This window comes from Saprolegnia parasitica, assembly GCF_000151545.1.
Source record: "Saprolegnia parasitica CBS 223.65 unplaced genomic scaffold supercont2.2, whole genome shotgun sequence".
Classification (NCBI taxonomy): Eukaryota; Oomycota; class Saprolegniomycetes; order Saprolegniales; family Saprolegniaceae; genus Saprolegnia; species Saprolegnia parasitica.
Genome location: NW_012156396.1, coordinates 740,123 through 757,589, shown reverse-complemented (window position 1 = coordinate 757,589; position 17,467 = coordinate 740,123). Strand labels below are relative to the sequence as shown.

At 58.2% G+C, this 17,467-nt stretch overlaps 10 protein-coding genes across 10 annotated transcripts; 6 read left to right on the top strand and 4 right to left on the bottom strand.

The window, feature by feature from the left end:
- The first annotated feature begins 86 nt into the window (after positions 1 to 86).
- Positions 87 to 1,590, top strand: SPRG_00854 (hypothetical protein). Its single transcript, XM_012339070.1, has 3 exons — positions 87 to 506; positions 553 to 1,010; positions 1,062 to 1,590. Exons 1-3 carry the CDS (start codon positions 107 to 109, stop codon positions 1,509 to 1,511), a joined length of 1,308 nt encoding a protein of 435 aa, XP_012194460.1. The 5' UTR covers positions 87 to 106; the 3' UTR covers positions 1,512 to 1,590.
- A 15-nt stretch (positions 1,591 to 1,605) lies between these two features.
- Positions 1,606 to 2,845, bottom strand: SPRG_00853 (hypothetical protein; the record flags this gene model as incomplete). The annotated part of the gene is made up of 3 exons (XM_012339069.1): positions 1,606 to 2,508; positions 2,554 to 2,658; positions 2,705 to 2,845. The coding sequence occupies 3 exons, from the start codon at positions 2,843 to 2,845 to the stop codon at positions 1,606 to 1,608; spliced, it is 1,149 nt and encodes a 382-aa protein (XP_012194459.1).
- Positions 2,846 to 3,397: 552 nt separating this feature from the next.
- SPRG_00852 (hypothetical protein) lies at positions 3,398 to 3,806 on the top strand (the record flags this gene model as incomplete). The annotated part of the gene is made up of 3 exons (XM_012339068.1): positions 3,398 to 3,637; positions 3,679 to 3,710; positions 3,761 to 3,806. The coding sequence occupies 3 exons, from the start codon at positions 3,398 to 3,400 to the stop codon at positions 3,804 to 3,806; spliced, it is 318 nt and encodes a 105-aa protein (XP_012194458.1).
- A 1,924-nt stretch (positions 3,807 to 5,730) lies between these two features.
- SPRG_00851 (hypothetical protein) lies at positions 5,731 to 6,230 on the top strand (the record flags this gene model as incomplete). The annotated part of the gene is made up of 2 exons (XM_012339067.1): positions 5,731 to 5,886; positions 5,934 to 6,230. 2 exons carry the CDS (start codon positions 5,731 to 5,733, stop codon positions 6,210 to 6,212), a joined length of 435 nt encoding a protein of 144 aa, XP_012194457.1. The 3' UTR covers positions 6,213 to 6,230.
- SPRG_00850 (hypothetical protein) lies at positions 6,231 to 7,189 on the top strand (the record flags this gene model as incomplete). The annotated part of the gene is made up of 6 exons (XM_012339066.1): positions 6,231 to 6,334; positions 6,378 to 6,426; positions 6,472 to 6,570; positions 6,622 to 6,783; positions 6,832 to 7,043; positions 7,091 to 7,189. The coding sequence occupies exons 1-6, from the start codon at positions 6,242 to 6,244 to the stop codon at positions 7,187 to 7,189; spliced, it is 714 nt and encodes a 237-aa protein (XP_012194456.1). The 5' UTR covers positions 6,231 to 6,241.
- Positions 7,190 to 7,215: 26 nt separating this feature from the next.
- SPRG_00849 (hypothetical protein) lies at positions 7,216 to 9,955 on the bottom strand (the record flags this gene model as incomplete). The annotated part of the gene is made up of 6 exons (XM_012339065.1): positions 9,622 to 9,955; positions 9,228 to 9,578; positions 9,084 to 9,181; positions 7,786 to 9,041; positions 7,446 to 7,741; positions 7,216 to 7,401 (listed from the first exon to the last, which is right to left on the bottom strand). Exons 1-6 carry the CDS (start codon positions 9,916 to 9,918, stop codon positions 7,216 to 7,218), a joined length of 2,484 nt encoding a protein of 827 aa, XP_012194455.1. The 5' UTR covers positions 9,919 to 9,955.
- Positions 9,956 to 10,086: 131 nt separating this feature from the next.
- Positions 10,087 to 11,619, bottom strand: SPRG_00848 (hypothetical protein; the record flags this gene model as incomplete). Its single annotated transcript, XM_012339064.1, has 3 exons — positions 10,087 to 10,637; positions 10,690 to 10,828; positions 10,881 to 11,619. The coding sequence occupies 3 exons, from the start codon at positions 11,617 to 11,619 to the stop codon at positions 10,115 to 10,117; spliced, it is 1,401 nt and encodes a 466-aa protein (XP_012194454.1). The 3' UTR covers positions 10,087 to 10,114.
- Positions 11,620 to 11,850: 231 nt separating this feature from the next.
- Positions 11,851 to 13,327, bottom strand: SPRG_00847 (hypothetical protein). The gene is made up of 9 exons (XM_012339063.1): positions 12,954 to 13,327; positions 12,821 to 12,907; positions 12,670 to 12,766; positions 12,582 to 12,622; positions 12,447 to 12,538; positions 12,333 to 12,395; positions 12,211 to 12,283; positions 12,096 to 12,164; positions 11,851 to 12,043 (listed from the first exon to the last, which is right to left on the bottom strand). The coding sequence occupies exons 1-9, from the start codon at positions 13,296 to 13,298 to the stop codon at positions 11,933 to 11,935; spliced, it is 978 nt and encodes a 325-aa protein (XP_012194453.1). The 5' UTR covers positions 13,299 to 13,327; the 3' UTR covers positions 11,851 to 11,932.
- Positions 13,328 to 13,740: 413 nt separating this feature from the next.
- Positions 13,741 to 14,833, top strand: SPRG_00846 (hypothetical protein; the record flags this gene model as incomplete). Its single annotated transcript, XM_012339062.1, has 3 exons — positions 13,741 to 14,210; positions 14,258 to 14,306; positions 14,357 to 14,833. The coding sequence occupies 3 exons, from the start codon at positions 13,741 to 13,743 to the stop codon at positions 14,831 to 14,833; spliced, it is 996 nt and encodes a 331-aa protein (XP_012194452.1).
- Positions 14,834 to 15,123: 290 nt separating this feature from the next.
- On the top strand, positions 15,124 to 16,028 carry SPRG_00845 (hypothetical protein; the record flags this gene model as incomplete). The annotated part of the gene is made up of 4 exons (XM_012339061.1): positions 15,124 to 15,431; positions 15,479 to 15,543; positions 15,587 to 15,697; positions 15,746 to 16,028. The coding sequence occupies 4 exons, from the start codon at positions 15,124 to 15,126 to the stop codon at positions 15,967 to 15,969; spliced, it is 708 nt and encodes a 235-aa protein (XP_012194451.1). The 3' UTR covers positions 15,970 to 16,028.
- Positions 16,029 to 17,467: the final 1,439 nt, after the last annotated feature.

The window sequence follows — 17,467 nt, the reverse complement described above, 5'->3', positions numbered from 1 at the left end:
CCAAAATTCGAGCATGTGTGAAACTTGCCGTGGGAAATGCATTGTTCACGCGTGAAGAATACGTGGCGGTTGCGTGCAGTCTAATTTGGTCATCGGTTGCAGCAGCATGCTGGCGACGACGAGCGTCGGGTCGACCACGGCCGTGTGCTCGCTCTCGGACCAGGTCAAGAAGTACAAGGCGCGGTCCATCACGGAGGACCACCATCTGCAGCATGCCGACAGCAGCAACAAGCGAGGCAAGCCGCGCCGCGTCATGGACAGCCTCGTCATCCTCTGCGTCAAGGTGCTCACGGCGCAGTTTAGCACGAAAGCGAATCCGATGCATGGCATTCCCGCCAAGTTCTTACCGGAAGTGACGCAGCGCCTTCCGTTGGACCTGCCGCTGACGGCGACCGCGCCCCATATCCACGACGAGAACTTTTGGAAGCGCTGCTGCTTGCACCATCCGGGCTGGACCAACCTCCAGATCTCGCTGCATGGCCTGACGTGGAAGCAACTCTACATGGGTACGTCACGTGGCGAGGCTACAGCAATGCAACGTGCATCATCTAGAACGCACGATCCAAGAGGCGCTCGAGGGCTTTGACCCGACCGACGCATCGACGACGTACGCCGACCTCCTCCAGAATATCCGGGCGTGCGCGCCGTACATCTTCTCGCTTGACATTGACCAGCTCCTCTCGCACATTGACGTGCATGAAGTCTTCCAGTGCCTCCCGAACCTCACGAAGCTCAAGCTCTCATACGGCGTCAAGCAGATTGGAATGAAGTACGAGCGCATGCTTTTTGGCATGAAGATCTCGGACGCGACCGCGCTCTCGCATGCGATCAAAGCGACGATCACGCTCTCGACGCTGCTGTTGCCGAGCAACCTCTTGGACGACGACCTCCTACGGATGCTTATGACGGGTCTCATCAAGAACGCGACAGTCACGACGCTCGACCTCTCGCACAACAAGCTCACCAACCACGGTGCCCGGCTTCTCGCCAAGCTCCTCGTGCCCACTTCGGTACGTCGACGATCGAGGTATTTCTCGTTACGAGTCAATTTTCGGTACTAGGTCATTTCGAGCTTGAACTTGTGCGACAACCAGATCCACGCCGAGGGCGGACGGTACCTCGCACGCGGCCTCAAGTGCAACACGAGTCTTGTCGAGCTCAACTTGCGCCTAAACCGGCTCACGGACGAAGGCGGGAAGCTCCTCCTCGAAGGGCTCGTGGGTCATCGATCGCTCACGATTTTGAACTTGAGCAGCAACGCACTCGGGCGCGAGACCGCTGAAGCGCTCTGCGGCCTCCTCTTGGACCCCGAGTGTCCACTGACGATCATCGACCTCAGCGGCAACGCCATGACCGAAGGCGACGCGACCGCGCTTTATGAAGGCATCGAGCGCAACCTCAAGGTCGTGACGCTCGACCTGCGCCAGAACGAGATCCCAAAAGACGCGACCGTCCTCGTGCACATTGCGCAGATCATTCGTCGCAACGAGCTTGACGGTCGCCACGCATGAGGCTCGTACATCATCATCATCATCCCATCAGCAGAAAACCATCATAGTCCATTGAAAGAAACACGACGCCAAAACCGACCGAGGTGGACGGCTACTACATGCTCTCGTTGTGGTCACCGACGTGCTCGTGACTGTCCGACGCGATGTGGATGCGCCAGCCCGAGGGCGACGCGGGCACGATGCGGATGTGAAAGGGGCACATAGCGTCCTTGGTGCAGACCACGGCAAGCACGCTGCGGCCTTTTACGTCCTGGAAGAGACGGCTGGTTGCAACTAGGACGTTCTGCGCTGCACACCACTGCAGTACGGCGCCGAGGCACTCAGCCTTGCTCAAGTACGGCCCGAGTGGTACGGCAACGGCGTGATTGTGCACGAGGTTGCCAGGGTACAGCCGCCATTGTTCGTCGTTTGCACTGTGATGGAGGAAGACAAACCACGGGCAGTTGCACTGGCACGATAGCATGTAGCTCGTCCCTGTCGACGCAGCTGGGTTGAAGACGACGGCGAAGCCGCGCAGTCGGCACCAGTCGTCGATCTCGGTCTCGGCGACGAGCGGGTTTGCCCATGGTCCGCGCGGCATGGAGCTGTAGAACGAGTAGGTAGGCGGTGCATTCGGGGACGGAACGTGGTGGTTGTGCTGAGAAAGCGATCGCACAATGCGCCAGCGCTGCGACGTCGTGTTGACTTTCATCTCGATGGTCCACGGACAGTGTGTCGAGGCCATGCCGCCATGACCGACCAAAAACGCGGCTTGGCGCGTGCAGCACTGAAACGTCGTTCCGACATGCACCTCGGCCACATACTGCTTCCCGACAGCCGTGGCGCCGACGCCGTTCGCAATGAGAAACGAGTTGAGCGTCGCCATGCATTCGTCGTGGTCGACAAATTGCATGTCGAAGATCGAGACGTAGGATTGCTCCTTCCACGCATCTGTCGTCTTGAACTTCTTGGGTGGAGCCCGAGGGTAGTCCATGACGGCGTGCGCTGCGATCGGGACCTATGTTGCAGTCGGTCATGCAACGCCGCAGCACGACAATGCTACCACAAGGGGCTCGAGCTTGACGTCGGGTTTGGCGTTGCCGTCGACGGTTCGCTTCTTGCTCTTGCCGCTGCTAGTGGTACCGCTTGGTCGTGCGCTAGCGGGGCTCTACGCGCAGCCATCAGTGGAGCGTACAGGGCGAGGGAGTACGGACCTGCGCTGTCGGCTGAGGCGGTAGCGCCTGGAGCGCCGGCCGACGGCTCGAGGCGTCTGCCTTCGGTCCCATGGGGCTCTTCCCATGCATCGGCCGCGATCCCGGCGGGCAGTTCTCCTTGTCCAGCGTGTTCTCGTCCATGCTTGCAGTGATGTCGGCCTGGAAGATCGCAAAATGACCACCGGCTTCCAAAGATCGCCACTCCAACATTTAATAGTCCATGCATACGATTTCAGAGGTTTTTCAGGATTTCCCGCCAAATGCGGGAGATATCCTCACCGTCGTTGGATCTCAGGTCAGATGAGTGTATAGTATACCTCAGGCTTGCGCGCTAAGCGTGATATTGACTATTAATGCATTAGGGCAATACGACTAGGGCAGAGTGGAGATGTGCGAACGCCATCTTGGCGCAAGAAGACCCCATGCGCATAGTGTATTTCATTACAAGTGTCGACGCTAGGACCACCTTGCACGACCGAGAGTCCTTTCTAATCAATGGTGTAGGCCAGCACTAATAGCCAAAGCATTCTGATGCAAAAGACTTGAGCCCTGCTTTTACCATACAATTATTGTAGGAGGAAGCAAGTGCAAGTGACCTCATTTGTAAACTGTTCTACCATGATGACGACGACCCCGATGCTTGGTTTCCTTGCGATTTACACTTCCTACTGGCCGTGCTCGTCCGCACCCTCGATGCACCGCATCCTTCTCGGCCTCCGCCCTTTTGCCTACAACCTCTTGACTGCTGCCAAGGCAGCGTACGACACCCAGCTCCGTCTGTTGCTTGAGAGTGTCCAGACCATCGAGGCGCTGCAGACGACAGTCGCCACCAAAGACACCACCATTGGCGACCTCGGAGTTGCTGACCTCCATGAAGCCGCGCGGGTCCAGCGCGTCGCGGCAGCCGAGATCCGCGCCGATCTCAAGGTCCAAGTACATACAGTAATATGAAGATCCGGCTCCACCGCACGAAGGAGCGCCTCCCCAAAGCACCAAGCAGTCAGCAGTTGCGATGTTTGCTGCTCGACATCAAGATGCTTTTCGGCTTAAGTCTAGGGTCGCTTGGGAGCCGGACTTTCCGCACCTCAGCTCCCTCTACTAGGCATGAAGGCGTGCTATGTGTTGCTCCACTTGTCGACGTTAGTTTGCGTATATTCGGCTGCAGGCAGGACGGGATTGTCGTGCCGAGTGTATCCGGACATTCTTATCCGGACAAGATCGACATCACGGTGCGCGCTCATCGAGGCGGATCGACTTCTGAAGTTTATCATAGAGTCTCATGCTTCGTTCTATATGTACAGAGCATGACGCAGGGAGTCCAAAAACCAAAGAATCGTGCTCATAGCGCACCTACAACGTGCGCGATGTGACATTCATGTTGTTGAGAACTGATACTGAGCTCAGTATCGATGTATCAATGTATCGGTATGTATACACTCACACAGCGCATATCGCACGTTGTAGATGCGCTACGAGCACGATTCCTTGGTTTTTGGACTCCCTGTGTCATACTCTATACATATAGAACGAAACACGAGACTCCATCAAAAACTTCAAAAGTCGATCCGCCTCATCTGAGCGTGCACCATGCTGTCGATCTTGTCCGGATAATAATGTCCGGATACAATTGGGCTTGTGAGGAGACGCAGAGATGCTGAGCGGCTCTGCGAGCAAGCGCTTCGATATCGGATTCGTATGATGGGACTAGCGAGAAAGACGAGTTCTTGTACACCAAGCGTTTGGATTTGCGGCATGATCTACCACTCTCTGTATGGGTTGCCGCGCGGGTGTGGCAACGTTAAATGGTTCTGGGTCTGCACTGTGTTTGGATGCAGTGTCCTTGTTGCACGTGCTTTCCATAGTCTAGTCGTAGCCCATTTCTCGGATGGATAGATATATCCTGATGGGTTCGGAGAGGGTGAAAGGCTTGCAAGGCGCTGCAGTCAGCAGTTGCAACGATTGCTGCCAAAGACACTACGATTACCGAGCTCAATGCCCAAGTCGCTGCGATGCACGAAGCTGCTCGGGTTCAGTGCGTGGCAGCAATAGAGACCAGTACTGACCTCAAGGTTGCATTGCACAATATCAAGATCCAGCTCCACCGCACCGAGGAGCTCGTGTAGCGCGACATGACCGAGCTCCGCACCGCGTCCAGCACGCTCCGATCCACCGCACCGAGGAGCGCGACAGAGTGATGACCTCGACCGCTGCCGTGTCCAAGATACGACCGGCGCACACCCAACACGAGAAGGCTATCAAGGGTCTCGCTGCAGCGGCCACACTGCTCTGCAACACTTGCCCACTGTCGACGAAAGCACGAAATGGAGATGGCATCGGCCGCCAAACACACCCAGATCCAGCTGTTTCAGTCCAAACGAGTCCTTGCAGCGGTCGCCCAAGAAGCCATCACGGCTCAAAATGTGCTGCGTGACGTGACGGCCGAGCGCGACGCGATGGTTGCTTCCAACTCGCTTTCGAGCTTGAAGCGCGGATTCGGACGCTGGAGGCCGCTCTGGCTGCCGCCAAAGCGAGCCGCGTAATCGGTGGTGAAGCCCACGCGGTGGTCACAAGCGTCTTTGGAGCAAGACAGGAGCACCGAGTCCGGGCGAGGAATCAGGAGTGAAGCTGCAGCGCGACCGCGCCTCAGCGACCTCAAGGCCCAACGCGGGCTAGGAAGTACACGAGTAGTTTCTTTTGACGAAAGACAAGATAGTGTAGATAGTGTAGATAGATAGATAGATAGATAGATAGATAGATAGATAGATAGATAGATAGATAGATAGATAGATAGATAGATAGATAGAAAGTTACTCGGTAGTTAGCTCGCTAGTTGTGCTTTGTCGATGTGGTGATAGAACTATCAACCATTTCTCGTTGTGGCGCACTGCGATCATCGGTCTTTGCATCGACCTCACTCACGAGGTCGTCATATATTACAAATTGAAGATCAGTATTAAAATCACGATTAAATTTTGAATATTAATACATGTATATTGAATCTTCAATATTCCATATTGATCAGGAAGATGACCGAGGACGACCGCTACATGCGCCTCGCGATCGCCGAAGCGCATCGGTCGCCGCCGGTTGAGAGTGCGTTCTGCGTCGGCTGCGTCATCGTCCAGGACGGCCGCGTCCTCGCGACGGGCTTCTCGAGGGAGTTGCCTGGCAACACGCATGCGGTGAGCCATTCATCGCTGTCCTTTCGCCGCCTCATGGGAACTGGTAGGAGCAATGCGCGCTGCTCAAGCTGCAGATGCAGGCGAGCGGGTCAACTCTCTACACTACGATGGAGCCGTGCAGCGTGCGCCTCTCGGGCAATAAGCCGTGCGTCGAGAGCTGCATCGAGGCCGGCGTCGCCCGCGTCGTCGTCGGCGCCATGGAGCCAAGCACATTCGTGACATGCAAGGGCGTCCAGCTGCTGCGCGACCACGGAATCCAAGTCGACCTTCTCGTTGGTCTTGAAGCCGACTGCTTGGCCCCGAACCGCCACCTCGATTTAGCTTAGCGTTTCTAAACGGCCAGAGCCAAATAAACATGGAAGAAGTCAACCAAGAGTCGAGCGACGGCGGCGTCGTGCACGCCCACGTCCAGTTCGCCGAGGCCGCGGCCAATGGCTCCAAGACCATGGTGCGCTTCGCCTGCTTCCATCCTTCTCCTCATGTCATGACAGGTCGAATTCCTCCTCGACAATGGCGCCGACATTGACGCGCCTGGACGCGGTCCGAGCACACATGAGCATGCGTGGGAGGTTGACATCGATGTAGATGGAACGACGCCGCTCTGCGCCGCGGCGCTTTGGGGCAACGAAACGATGGTCAAGTTTCTCCTCGCGCGCGGCGCCCGCGTCTCGGCCCGCAACGACGGTCGGTCCTGCGACCTCGCTCCTTGCATGTAAACGGTGGATCCATGTTTAGGTACGGCGTGGACGGCGCTGCACGCAGCGGCGTTCCAAGAGCACGGCAAGGTCGTGCGCATCCTTTTGGACGCCGACGCTGATCCATACGCTCGCGACGCCGAGGGCCGGACGCCCACCGACTATGCGAGCATCTCGGAGGCGATCTGGGCTTTCTTTGCCGGTATGCGTACTGCCTGCACACGTCATCTTGCATCACAGCACGTGGCAGCGCGCGGGTGCGAGAAGAGCCTCAAGTCGGACCTCGTCGGGAAAGGCATCATCCGCAAGGTCGCGCAGGACCAGCCCGAGCTCGGCAACGACCATGTACTACGCACTCCACCGTCCGTGTACCAAGTCGCGGACACGTGCGTCGAATTTTCTCGGCCAGGGTCCTCGTACCAGCGCACCCAGTTCAACCCGCTCCAATCCAGCAAGCCCAAGGTACGATGCACATTCTGAATCCGATCGCATCTCAGATGTGCATCTAGTCGCGCGACGGACGATCCAGCAGCTTTGTGGATCCGCTCGGGTCGACCAAGCTGCCGCCGACCGCGCGCCGTCCGTCGCTCAACGGCTTTGCCCTTTAAGACGTAATAAAACAAGCGACGCCTGCTTACGACTCGTCGCGGAGGTTATCGAGGCAGAGGCGAAGAGCGTTGCGATAGACCAGAGTCGCGTGCGAGGCCACCTTGGTCTTGGACGACACGAGGAGGCGTCGCTCGATAAAGCTCGGGTCCAACAGCACGTTGCCCGTCCCGTCAATCGACACTTCCCGACCGACGTGCTCGTAGAGTCCCCACTACCGATGCCATTAGACGAGGCTTCGAGTGAAGACGGACGTACAAACCGCGGAATCCCGGCCACGAGGTCGCCGTCGAAGACGACGCGGAAGCTCTCGGGCACTGTCCGGTTGTACTGGCGCACAAACGCGGGGTTGCCGACGCGCGGACCGCCGAAATTGTACATGGACACGCGCGAGGCCGCAAAATGCGCCGCAATGTCGTAGGCGGCGAGCACGGCGAGCGCACCGCCCATGCTGTGCCCCGTGACGTACACATGCAGGTACGGGTCGTCCTGCAGCACGAGGCGCAGCGTCTCCTTGAGATCGTCGCGCACCGCAGCATACGCTTTCCAAAAACCTACGCATAAGGTCAACCTCAACGTGTACGCGACGAGATCGCACCGCTGTGTACGCGTGGCAGCGCGAGGTTGAGGAGCGGAATGCGTCCGGCGCAGAGCTGGAGTCGCTCCTTGCAGCTTCTGCGGCGACGGTGCTTGCCGCGCGCACCCATTGCATGCATCCAGAGCGGCACTTGGTGGAATCGGAGGTTCGTCTTCCAGTGCGCCTTGCTCACCGAGCCGCGGAACGCCACGACCAGCTGCTGCGTCTCGCGGTTGATGCACACAAGCGCGTGCGTGTCGACGAGGTCGTGCCGGAGGTGCGCAATGAGCTCAAAGCCAAAGGTTTCGAGCGTTTGGACGCCGGCACCCGACGACGACGGGTTGCCGACCGGGTCAAAGTACGCTTGCCACGCCAGTTGCACGAGCCACTCGGCTGTCTCGAGGCAAAAGACGTGCCCGTCGTGCTGGTGTTTTTCGTGTACGTAAAAGGCCGTCGACTGGAAGAGGGATGACGTCGCTGTGATGGGCGGAGCGGGCAAATGCACCCAGAGCATGAGCGACACAAAGACGGCGAAGAAGATGACGAACGAGAGCTGCGGCATGTCGTTGCCCATCGCGCCCAGCACGACGATGCACGCGCGTCGGAGCGACGCCATGGACGCACTGCCTTCGGCCGACACGACGGCCGCGATGAGCTGCCCCGCATGGACGAGGGACGCGAGCAAGAGTTGCACCAATAAAAGCACCGACTCGAAGAGCAGGAAGCGGAAGCTCAGTTGCTCGTGGCGCGACAGCATGTACACAAACGTTTGCAGCGTCGCGGCGGTCTCGAGCGCCGTCTGCACCACCCACGCGAGCCAGTACCAGTTGAGAAGAAGGAGCGAGATGCCCAGCGCAATGTACGCCGTCTCGGCCTCGGGCTCGTGGCCGGGCGAGAGCGACGGCAGCCGCAAGATGCTTTGGCTCGTCTGGAGACTGCCAAACAGCAGCACGAAGAGGACCTTGGGCCAGACGCGGGTCGCAACCGACGCCGGGTGGCCGAGCATGAAGAGCCACAGGCCGCGGAAGCACGCGTTGGCCCACGCTTGGACGACATTGGCGCTGAGTCGCGTTGCGTTCGAGACGTCACCAAACCATTGGGCGACGACGAACACGGGGTTCTGCCACAGCACGAGGACGCAAAGTACCCAGAAGAGCTGCGACTGAATGCGAAGCCGCGGCGACGGCACGGCTCGGACCCAGTACGGAAGCGCGCCCAGCGAGAGTAGCAGCAACGCGGTGCGCACGACGAGCTGGCTCACGACCACGGCCGGTTTCCTATACAAAAGAGTTAGCTTGGAGCACCCGACAGAGGCGTACGTGTAGCTGAAGGCGTACTGCACGTCGCGCGCAAAGAGGTGGGGGTAGTAGCCGTCGAAGACGACAAGAACGAGGTACGAGCCGTATCCGTTGCCTCCCTATACGCATGCGTGTCAAGTTCGCGTCATCCAGGACGAAGCGTACGAGGCCTTCGTTGGCCTGTGAGATATCAAAAAGCGGCGCGGCGTCGCACGCAATCTCTGCACAGTGCAACCAGAGGCTCTGGTTCGCGAGGCTGAAGATGGGTTTGTGTGCACCATGCTCGGTGAACGGGAAGCGCCCACCGTAAACGGACACGTCGTACTCGAGCACGAAACTCGGCTCGTGCTGCGTGAGGTTCGCCGGTAGAATACTCAGCTGCATCGAGCCTGCCAACCACGAGACATTGCTCACGTTGGCCGCATACCATGCGTTAGCTGTGTGGTAGTCGATGTATGTGCATGGTGTGTCGATCGGCGTCGTTGGTTGACACACATCGCCGGGCAAATTGATCGTCTACACAGGACGCGATGAGGGCAGGTAGCGATACATCGCGTACGGTCCGGAGGTACGCATCACTGTACAAGTACGCCATGACCAAGGCCACGCAGAAAGAGACGTACGAGGCGGCCAGCACGATCGTGGCCGCGCGCGAACCCAGCGTTTCGAGTCGCAGGCGTGGCGCCGATGGTCCGTGCAGGTAGGCATCCTCGAGTCGCCCATCGTCGTCTGCGTCGTTGCGGTGGCGGCGCTTCCGCTGCGCGTCGTCGAGAAGCAGCTGGGACGACGCGTAGCCCCTCGTTGCGAAGAGCAGCGGGCGATGCACGACGTCGTCCATGTCCAAGCCCCGCTCCATGATGGCGCTGCCGCCGATATATCTTTCTCTCAGGAAGACCAAGCTCTCGAATCCGGATAACAAACATCCGGCGATTCGCACGCGTTTAAACCAAGCGAGGCCTGCGTTTAACGCAACTTCAACTGCCGTGCGACCGAGTTGTACAAAGGTAACAAGAAGCAGCGAGGGACTAGACTAATATATTATACTATGTGGGTTAAATAGAGCTACGGGGCTCGATGCGCTCGTACAACAAAAGGTACGCGGACGTTGCCGTCTCGTGCAGCATTTGCGTCTGGCTCAGCGTCGTGATCTGCGTGTCGTTGTATCTGAGCCAGAGCGACGTCGCGTTGGTGAGCGACAGCCGCGTGTACGCGAGGTAGTGCCCGGCCGCGACCGAGCTCCCCGTGTGTGCGCAGACCGCGTAGAGCTGGTACTCGCACGGCGACTGCTGCGAAAAGAGGTACGGCGTCATGTTGAGCCGCTGGACGGGAAAGATGACGGTCGCGCTGTTCTTGGCCATCAAACCATATCGGTTGCACGTGAAGCGCTTGAGCTGGAGCACGAGGCGCTTCGGTATGCGCATGAAGAGCGTTTGGATGCGGTGCCCGGTTTTCCGGTCGCAGCGTTCGCAAAAGACAGCGTCCTCGGCGCAAAGGTCTTCGACCTGCTTGAACGCGGCGAGGCAGCTGTCGAGGGACATGGCTGCAGTCGACGAGTGGAGCCCGAGCGGCACGACGCTATCGAATATGAAGTCGCGTCGTTGCGATGATATTTATCAAGGGGGCATACGTGGTGGTCGTGAGACGGCAGGAGAGAATGTTGCAGGAGACGCACGTCGAGCCTTCGACGAGCTGGCCCATGAAATCGCGCGTCACGAACGATCGGTTGCGGCGGAGAAACTCGTCCCATGCGAGGCTCGCCAAGTGCTCTAAAGAGCGTAGATGAGGATAGTGCGTCTCAGAGAAGATGGACGCGCGTACGGAGTGGAGCGCTGTATGTACTCGCGTCGTGTGACGAGCACCGTTGCAGTACATTGCAGAGCGCGTGGGTCGCAGCAGAGAGCGCGTGCTCATCTTGGGGGCTCAAGGACGCCGTGGGTGCTTGCACGACGCCGCGAATGAGCTCGAGCAGATACGACAAGCACTCTTCGGCGTCTTGTTGGCCTTGTCGCCGAGGCAGGTCAATCCATGTCACGCCAATGCTTCGTAATGCATCGATCAAGCCCAAGGCAAGAAGGTCCAGCGTCGCGCCCTTGCCTTCCTTGAGCATGTGCGTGACATTAAGCAAGACAGCAACGCATCGCTCGCGGGGCGTCAACGTGCGTCTGGGCGTCGACAGTGGGCGAAATGCATTCGCAAGCGACGCTCGAAAGTCGGGTGTGCGTACCAAGCAGTGCAGTGTCGCATTGAGGAAGCAGTAGTTCGACTCGTTCGTCAGCGTGGCGTCGGCCGGATTCGTCTCGTCATCGACGGCGATCGGTCGTTGCGGAGTAGGCGGGACATCTTCACTTGCGTCGTTAGCGAGGTCGACGATCGGAGGCTTGGCGCACGGTGCTGCCCGTGGCGGCCGGTGGCTCGTCGCTCGGGGCAGGTGATCGAGCAGCTGCGCCTGCATCTTGGTCACCTGCAGGATGCAGTAGGTGGCCATCTTGGCGAGGTTGTAGTTGTGGTAGGCGAGGTAGCAGTAGAGGCTCACGAGACAGAGCGACGGCCACAGCATCGGGCCGTCGGGTGTTCTTCAAAATGGCAACCCGGGCTCGGATTGGCCCGTTTGGAAGGATAAATACACCCAACCAGTAGGCCCACGCCCTCGTTGCAATGTCAAAGTGCCATGCACCGCCGCACTCACCTCTAGGTTTCTTTCTGCACTGGTACGTGTAGGATAGATAGCTACTGTTCCAGTGGCGCTGGCCGCACCAAGTTGGCGCATCACGCACAAGAAACCAACAGCAGGTGGCGTGTGTTTAGACATGTGAGCGTGATTCGCTATTCCGCTACATAACGTATCGGCGCGCCAAGCAGCAGCTCCATCTTTACGAGGCCGACGTGTAGAAGTGACGGCGCTGGTAGTAGAGCAAGCCGTTGTCGATGGCAAACTGGATGAGGCGGCCAAGGACGGGCACGGGCTGCGTAGCGTTGGCCACCTAATCCCACGCAGTTGATTGATCGGACCATGGCATCGCAGTCGAAGCGTACGCTGTCGGCGAGGGGGTTGGTGACGCTTGAGAAGAGCGGGTTCCGGAGCAAATACAAAAAGAGACACATCTGCACCGAGCATGAGGACAGACGAAAAGGACGCGGCGATGTGTACCTTGCGTCGGCGGAACTCTTCCGTGACGGCCGGCGTTGCCTTTGTCGGCGCCTCGGCCGACGAGCACAGTAGACTAGGTTGCGCACATGTAAGTTGCCATGAGCAGAGGAGGAATGGGATACCCGAGGACTTCGGTCGAGAAGGAGGCGAGGAAGGGTACCCACGACTGCTCCGACTTGCGTTGACTAGACAGCGCTGCGTCAACACAGAGCGAAGAGGATGATGGGACGATGTACCAAAGCACTGCGTAGACCACCGGTCGCAGAATATGCAAGATCTCGCCCGTGAGTTGCAGCGGGCCTTCATGACCGGATGCCACGGTCGCGTCCTATTTGCCCTGAGATCGGATTTAGGCAAAGAGAGAGGGTTACCACAAAGGAGAGCGTGAGCGGCTCCTGCGACGACTGACCAGCTACCACAGACGCACGCTGGTAATGCAAGGTCGCAAGTCGCTGATACCTTCGCGGTGGCTCTTGAAGACGCGACCGGAGCGCTGGCCCGTGTACTCGGTCGCGTCTTTCTTGCTTTCGGTGGCTGGCACCTCGCACGTGATGTACTACCCGCGTAGCGCCATGAGTCGTCGTGTACGAGCATGAGTGACATGGCGTACCGTGCCATTCTTGTAGAGCACTTGGCCTTTAGCATGGCCGAGAAGAGCGAGCTTGCAAACGCACTTGCAGATCTCGAGGGCGACGATCTGCACGCAGCGTGAGCTCGCAGAACCAATGCAAAGTACTACGTACGACACGCCACCGCGCATCCGAGCCGCCGGTCTTGAGCGCAATGATCTCGGCCGCCACTTGCACCTGGGCGAGGAGCGACAATGGCACACGCGCAGCCTGCACCAGCGTGCGCGGCGTCTCTTCCGGGTGCACCGCTCGGTACAAGAGGTAGTCGTGGTACAGCTTGAGGAGGCCGCCCATCGAGTAGCCGACCTCCGAGACGACGTCCGGGTTGCCGACGCGCGCGGGCACGAGCATGGGCACGACGTAGAAGACGTTCTCAAGGCGGCGTGCCAGCGACTCATTCTCGAGAACCCATGCGTTGTACTTGTCGAGCGCCGGGATCTTCTGGCTGCTCGTCGTCATCCTCGCGAATGCTCGGATTGCGAAACACGGATTTTTATCAAATCCGGACGCGCGGCCAACGCTACAAATTGCCAAGTGTTTTAATTCCACGAAAGATCACAGGGATTGGTTAAAATACATTGTCCAGCAAATTGTGATTGGCTACATCCCCAGTACATGGCGATTTGATTCGCTGCACCACGTTACAGCATAATTTAGTGTGAGGTCCACGCCAACAACATTGCATCATGCAGCAACATCAGCAAGTCCCAATGCGATTCGAAATGGGATCACGAGAAATTGGCTTGGTCTTCTCGTTGTAGGCTTGCTGTCGGCGCACGCTGATTTATGGTACGGGATCGAGCATTTATAACAGTATTTAAGAATAGAATACACACCAATGATTGGAGGATATTGGCGAATCAAAGCCCGCTGATATTGGCAGGAAAAGCCAACACCATCGATGGCCGACGTCGTCACGACGGCGCCGCTGCGCCAGCTCCTCACGGTGGTGTTTACGACATCAGCGATCCCGTCGAACCCAGCGACAGTCGTCCTCGAAGAGGTCCTTGGCAGCTTTGCCTTCGTACCCGGTCTCGCCGCCTGCGACGTCGTTTTGACCTTTGACGGCTATGTCGCCAAGGACGGCGACGACGTCAAAACCAAGTTCAAGTCGACGCGCATTAGCGCTGAAGAGATTGAAAAGTACGTCGAGTACCAACACAACGCACGCGCAGTCTTTCGCCGCCACCTGCAGCTCACGGACGCGGCCGTCGTCGAGAGCTGCGACGTGGAGTTTCCAATCAAACGGCGTACAACAGCGCGAGCCACGATCCACCGAGAGATGGACCCCTTGACAGGCGCAAGCTTGACGTCGATCATCATGTCCAAGCGCATGGGCTTTGCGTTGGCCGTGCGGGAAGCACTCAAGCAGTACGTTCTATTGTCCCGCGCACATTTGCGTCCTCATTCACTTCTAGTGTCACGACACCATTCGTGCTCATCCACCAGCACGACTGGACCTTCCTCGTGCGCTTGCCGACCGCGAATCTCGAAATTTAATAGTCAGCTTTGCGTAGCATGCGCTCGACCTGCAGGCAGTGTGTGCTGCGATGACCCGACGACCCGAGACGCTCAAGTACGTTGGTTTCCACTCGCGCAAAACCCTCAAGAAGAAGAGCCGACCTGGCTTGCCGCCGCCCGTGGCGGTAAATCTTGGCGGCATCCGCGTCGCGCCACTCTACTTTTGGTACGACAAGCCCCACGTCGCGAGCACAGAGCACTATCGCAGCTTTGTGTTTGGCCACGGGCGCTTCCAGCCCGGCGACTTTATCGAAGACACGCTTGGACATGCGATGCTGGACGACCTCAAGGCGCGTGGCGTGGACGCCCATAGCGAGTACGGCTCGTGGAGCTACGTGCTGGACGACCACGACGACGAGACCGCGACGCTTCGCCACGCCAGCGGCCGTCATTTTCGCGAAGTCGTGCACATGCGGTCCCGTCGCGTGAAGAAAGGCGCCTCCGAGGACGAGCAAACTACATGTCCCGAGTAGCACGTGTAATGAACACGCACACTCTCGTTTGTATCGCTGCGCTCGCAGAACCAGCACTTGACGAGACTTGACGCTTGGTCAAGGGCCACATCTACTAAGAGGGGCTGAACACATACATAATCGGGTTCGGCTTTGCCTCCGTTGACCTCCCGTGACGCTTATTACGTCGACATCAGTGTCAATGTGGTGGGGTTGCAACCAAAAGCGATGCCACACCAGTCTTGTGGCGGGACCCGGTTATCCGGTGTTTCCGGATACGGTGCCACTTGCGAGTTGCGCGTCGGTTCCCGATGGTGGTCCGGGCGTGCGTGGACGGAAAGGTGTGGACAGCCGCCGAGGTACAAGAGCTGCGCGAGACGCACCGCATCGTATGCGGCTCTGGCGGCGTCTGTCGCCACAACAGCAACAAGGCGTCTGAGCACCGACTACCCATGCAGTTGACGCCGGCGCAGTTGTACGTTGGCCGTCTGCACGGCTTTCTCGAGCAAGACGAGCCGACGCCCGCGGTAGTCGACGAGCTGCCTACGGAGGCCATAGCTTCGTGGTGGACACATGCGTGGGACGTGTTCAAGGCCCTCTTTGTCCCGGCGCCAACGATGTACGACCGATTGAATTCGTTCGCCGGCGTGATGTCGTTCATGCTAGCGATGCTCCCAAGACGCCTCAAGCAAAGCGAAGGAAACTCTCGGATCATGATGCAAAGGACTGTGGTGAGATCCGATAAAATATTGCCAAGCATTGACGTCTTGCTAGCTGTAGCCCTTGACGTACCGCTTCACCACCGCGTCTTTGCAGATCTGTGGTCCCAAGGCTTTTACATCACGTCCGGGTCCAAGTTTGGAGGCGACTTTCTCATCTACAACGGTAAGTGCCCCTCACTGCGTAGAGAAGAGCTCATACAAAGATACCCAGCGGACCCCGTGACGACGCATGCGTCGGCCATCATTTTTGTTCTCGCAAGGGCCACGCTCTCGCCACAAGATATCGTTGGGTACGGCCGCCTCGCGCGTGCTGTCAAGAAGAACTGTGTCCTCGCGTACCTCAACCAGCGTCAGTGCCTCAGCTACATGACGCTGACGCACACGTCCACGACGTCCCGCGCCGGCCGACCGCGCGGACCCCACGGTCAGCCATAGACATACTAGTACCGTTTTACAGCTCTTAACGCCCATGGATCCATCATGTTGTCATTAATACAGGCTACTAAGGCAGGGTCGATCGCGCAAATAGCGGAAACATCGACCTTAAGAACATCGTCTGTGGAGTGTCGTCTTGGCTCATAATCACACCGTTCATACCATTGGCACCACATCGACTAAGCTCAATTAGCGAGCTAACTGAACGACTAGCGGTCGCGCTGCAGCATCATGGCCGCATACGCCTGATTCCTCGCCCGGACTCGGTGCTCCTGTGGTGCTCCAAAGACGCTTGTGGCCACCGCGTGGGCTTTACCACCGACTACGCGGCTCGCTTTGGCGGCAGCGAGAGCGGCCTCCAGCGTCCGAATCCGCGCTTCAAGCTCGAAAGCGAGTTGGAAGCAACCATTGCGTCGTGCTCGGCCGTCACGTCACGCAGCACATTTTGAGCCGTGATGGCTTCTTGGGCGACCGCTGCAAGGACTCGTTTGGACTGAAACAGCTGGATTTGGGTGTGTTTGGCGGCCGATGCCATCTCCATTTCGTGCTTTCGTCGACAGTGGGCAAGTGTTGCAGAGCAGTGTGGCCGCTGCAGCGAGACCCTTGATAGCCACGTCCTCGTGTTGGGCGTGGGCCGGTCGTATCCTGGACGCAGCGGCGGTCGAGGTCGCCGCTCTGTCGAGTCCGCGGTGCTCTTGCTGGGGCGTGCTGAACGCGGTGCGGAGCTCGGTCATGTCGCGCTACGCGAGCTCCTCGGTGCGGTGGATCTTGGTATTGTGCAATGCAACCTTGAGGTCAGTACTGGTCTCTATTGCTGCCACGCGCTGAACCCGAGCAGCTTCGTGCATCGCAGCGACTTGGGCATTGAGCTGGGTAATCGTAGTGTGTCTGGCAGCAATACTTCGCGTCGTTGGTTGCAACTGCTGACTGCAGCGCCTTTCGAGCCTTTCACCCTCTCCGAGCCCATCAGGATGTATCTATCCATCCGAGAAATGGGCTGCGACTAGACTATGGAAAGCACGTGCAACAAGGACACTGCATCCAAACACATTGCAGAACCGGAAACCTTTCACCCGCGCGGCAACCCATACAGAGACTGGTAGATCATGCCACGAATCCAAACGGTTGGTGTACAAGAACTCGTCTTTCTCGCTAGTCCCATCATACGAATCCGATATCGAAGCGCTTGCTCGCAGAGCCGCTCAGCATCGTTGCGTCTCCTGACAAGCCACAATTGTATCCGGACATTCTTATCCGGACAAGATCGACAGCATGGTGCGCGCCCATCGAGACGGATCGACTTTTGAGGTTTTTCATAGAGTCTCGTGTTTCGTTCTATATGTATAGAGCATGACACAGGGAGTCCAAAAACCAAAGAATCGTGCTCGTAGCGCACCCACAACGTGCGCTATGCGCTGTGTGAGTGTATGTATACATACCGATACATTGATACATTGATACTGAGCTCAGTATCAGTTCTCAACAACTTGAATGTCAC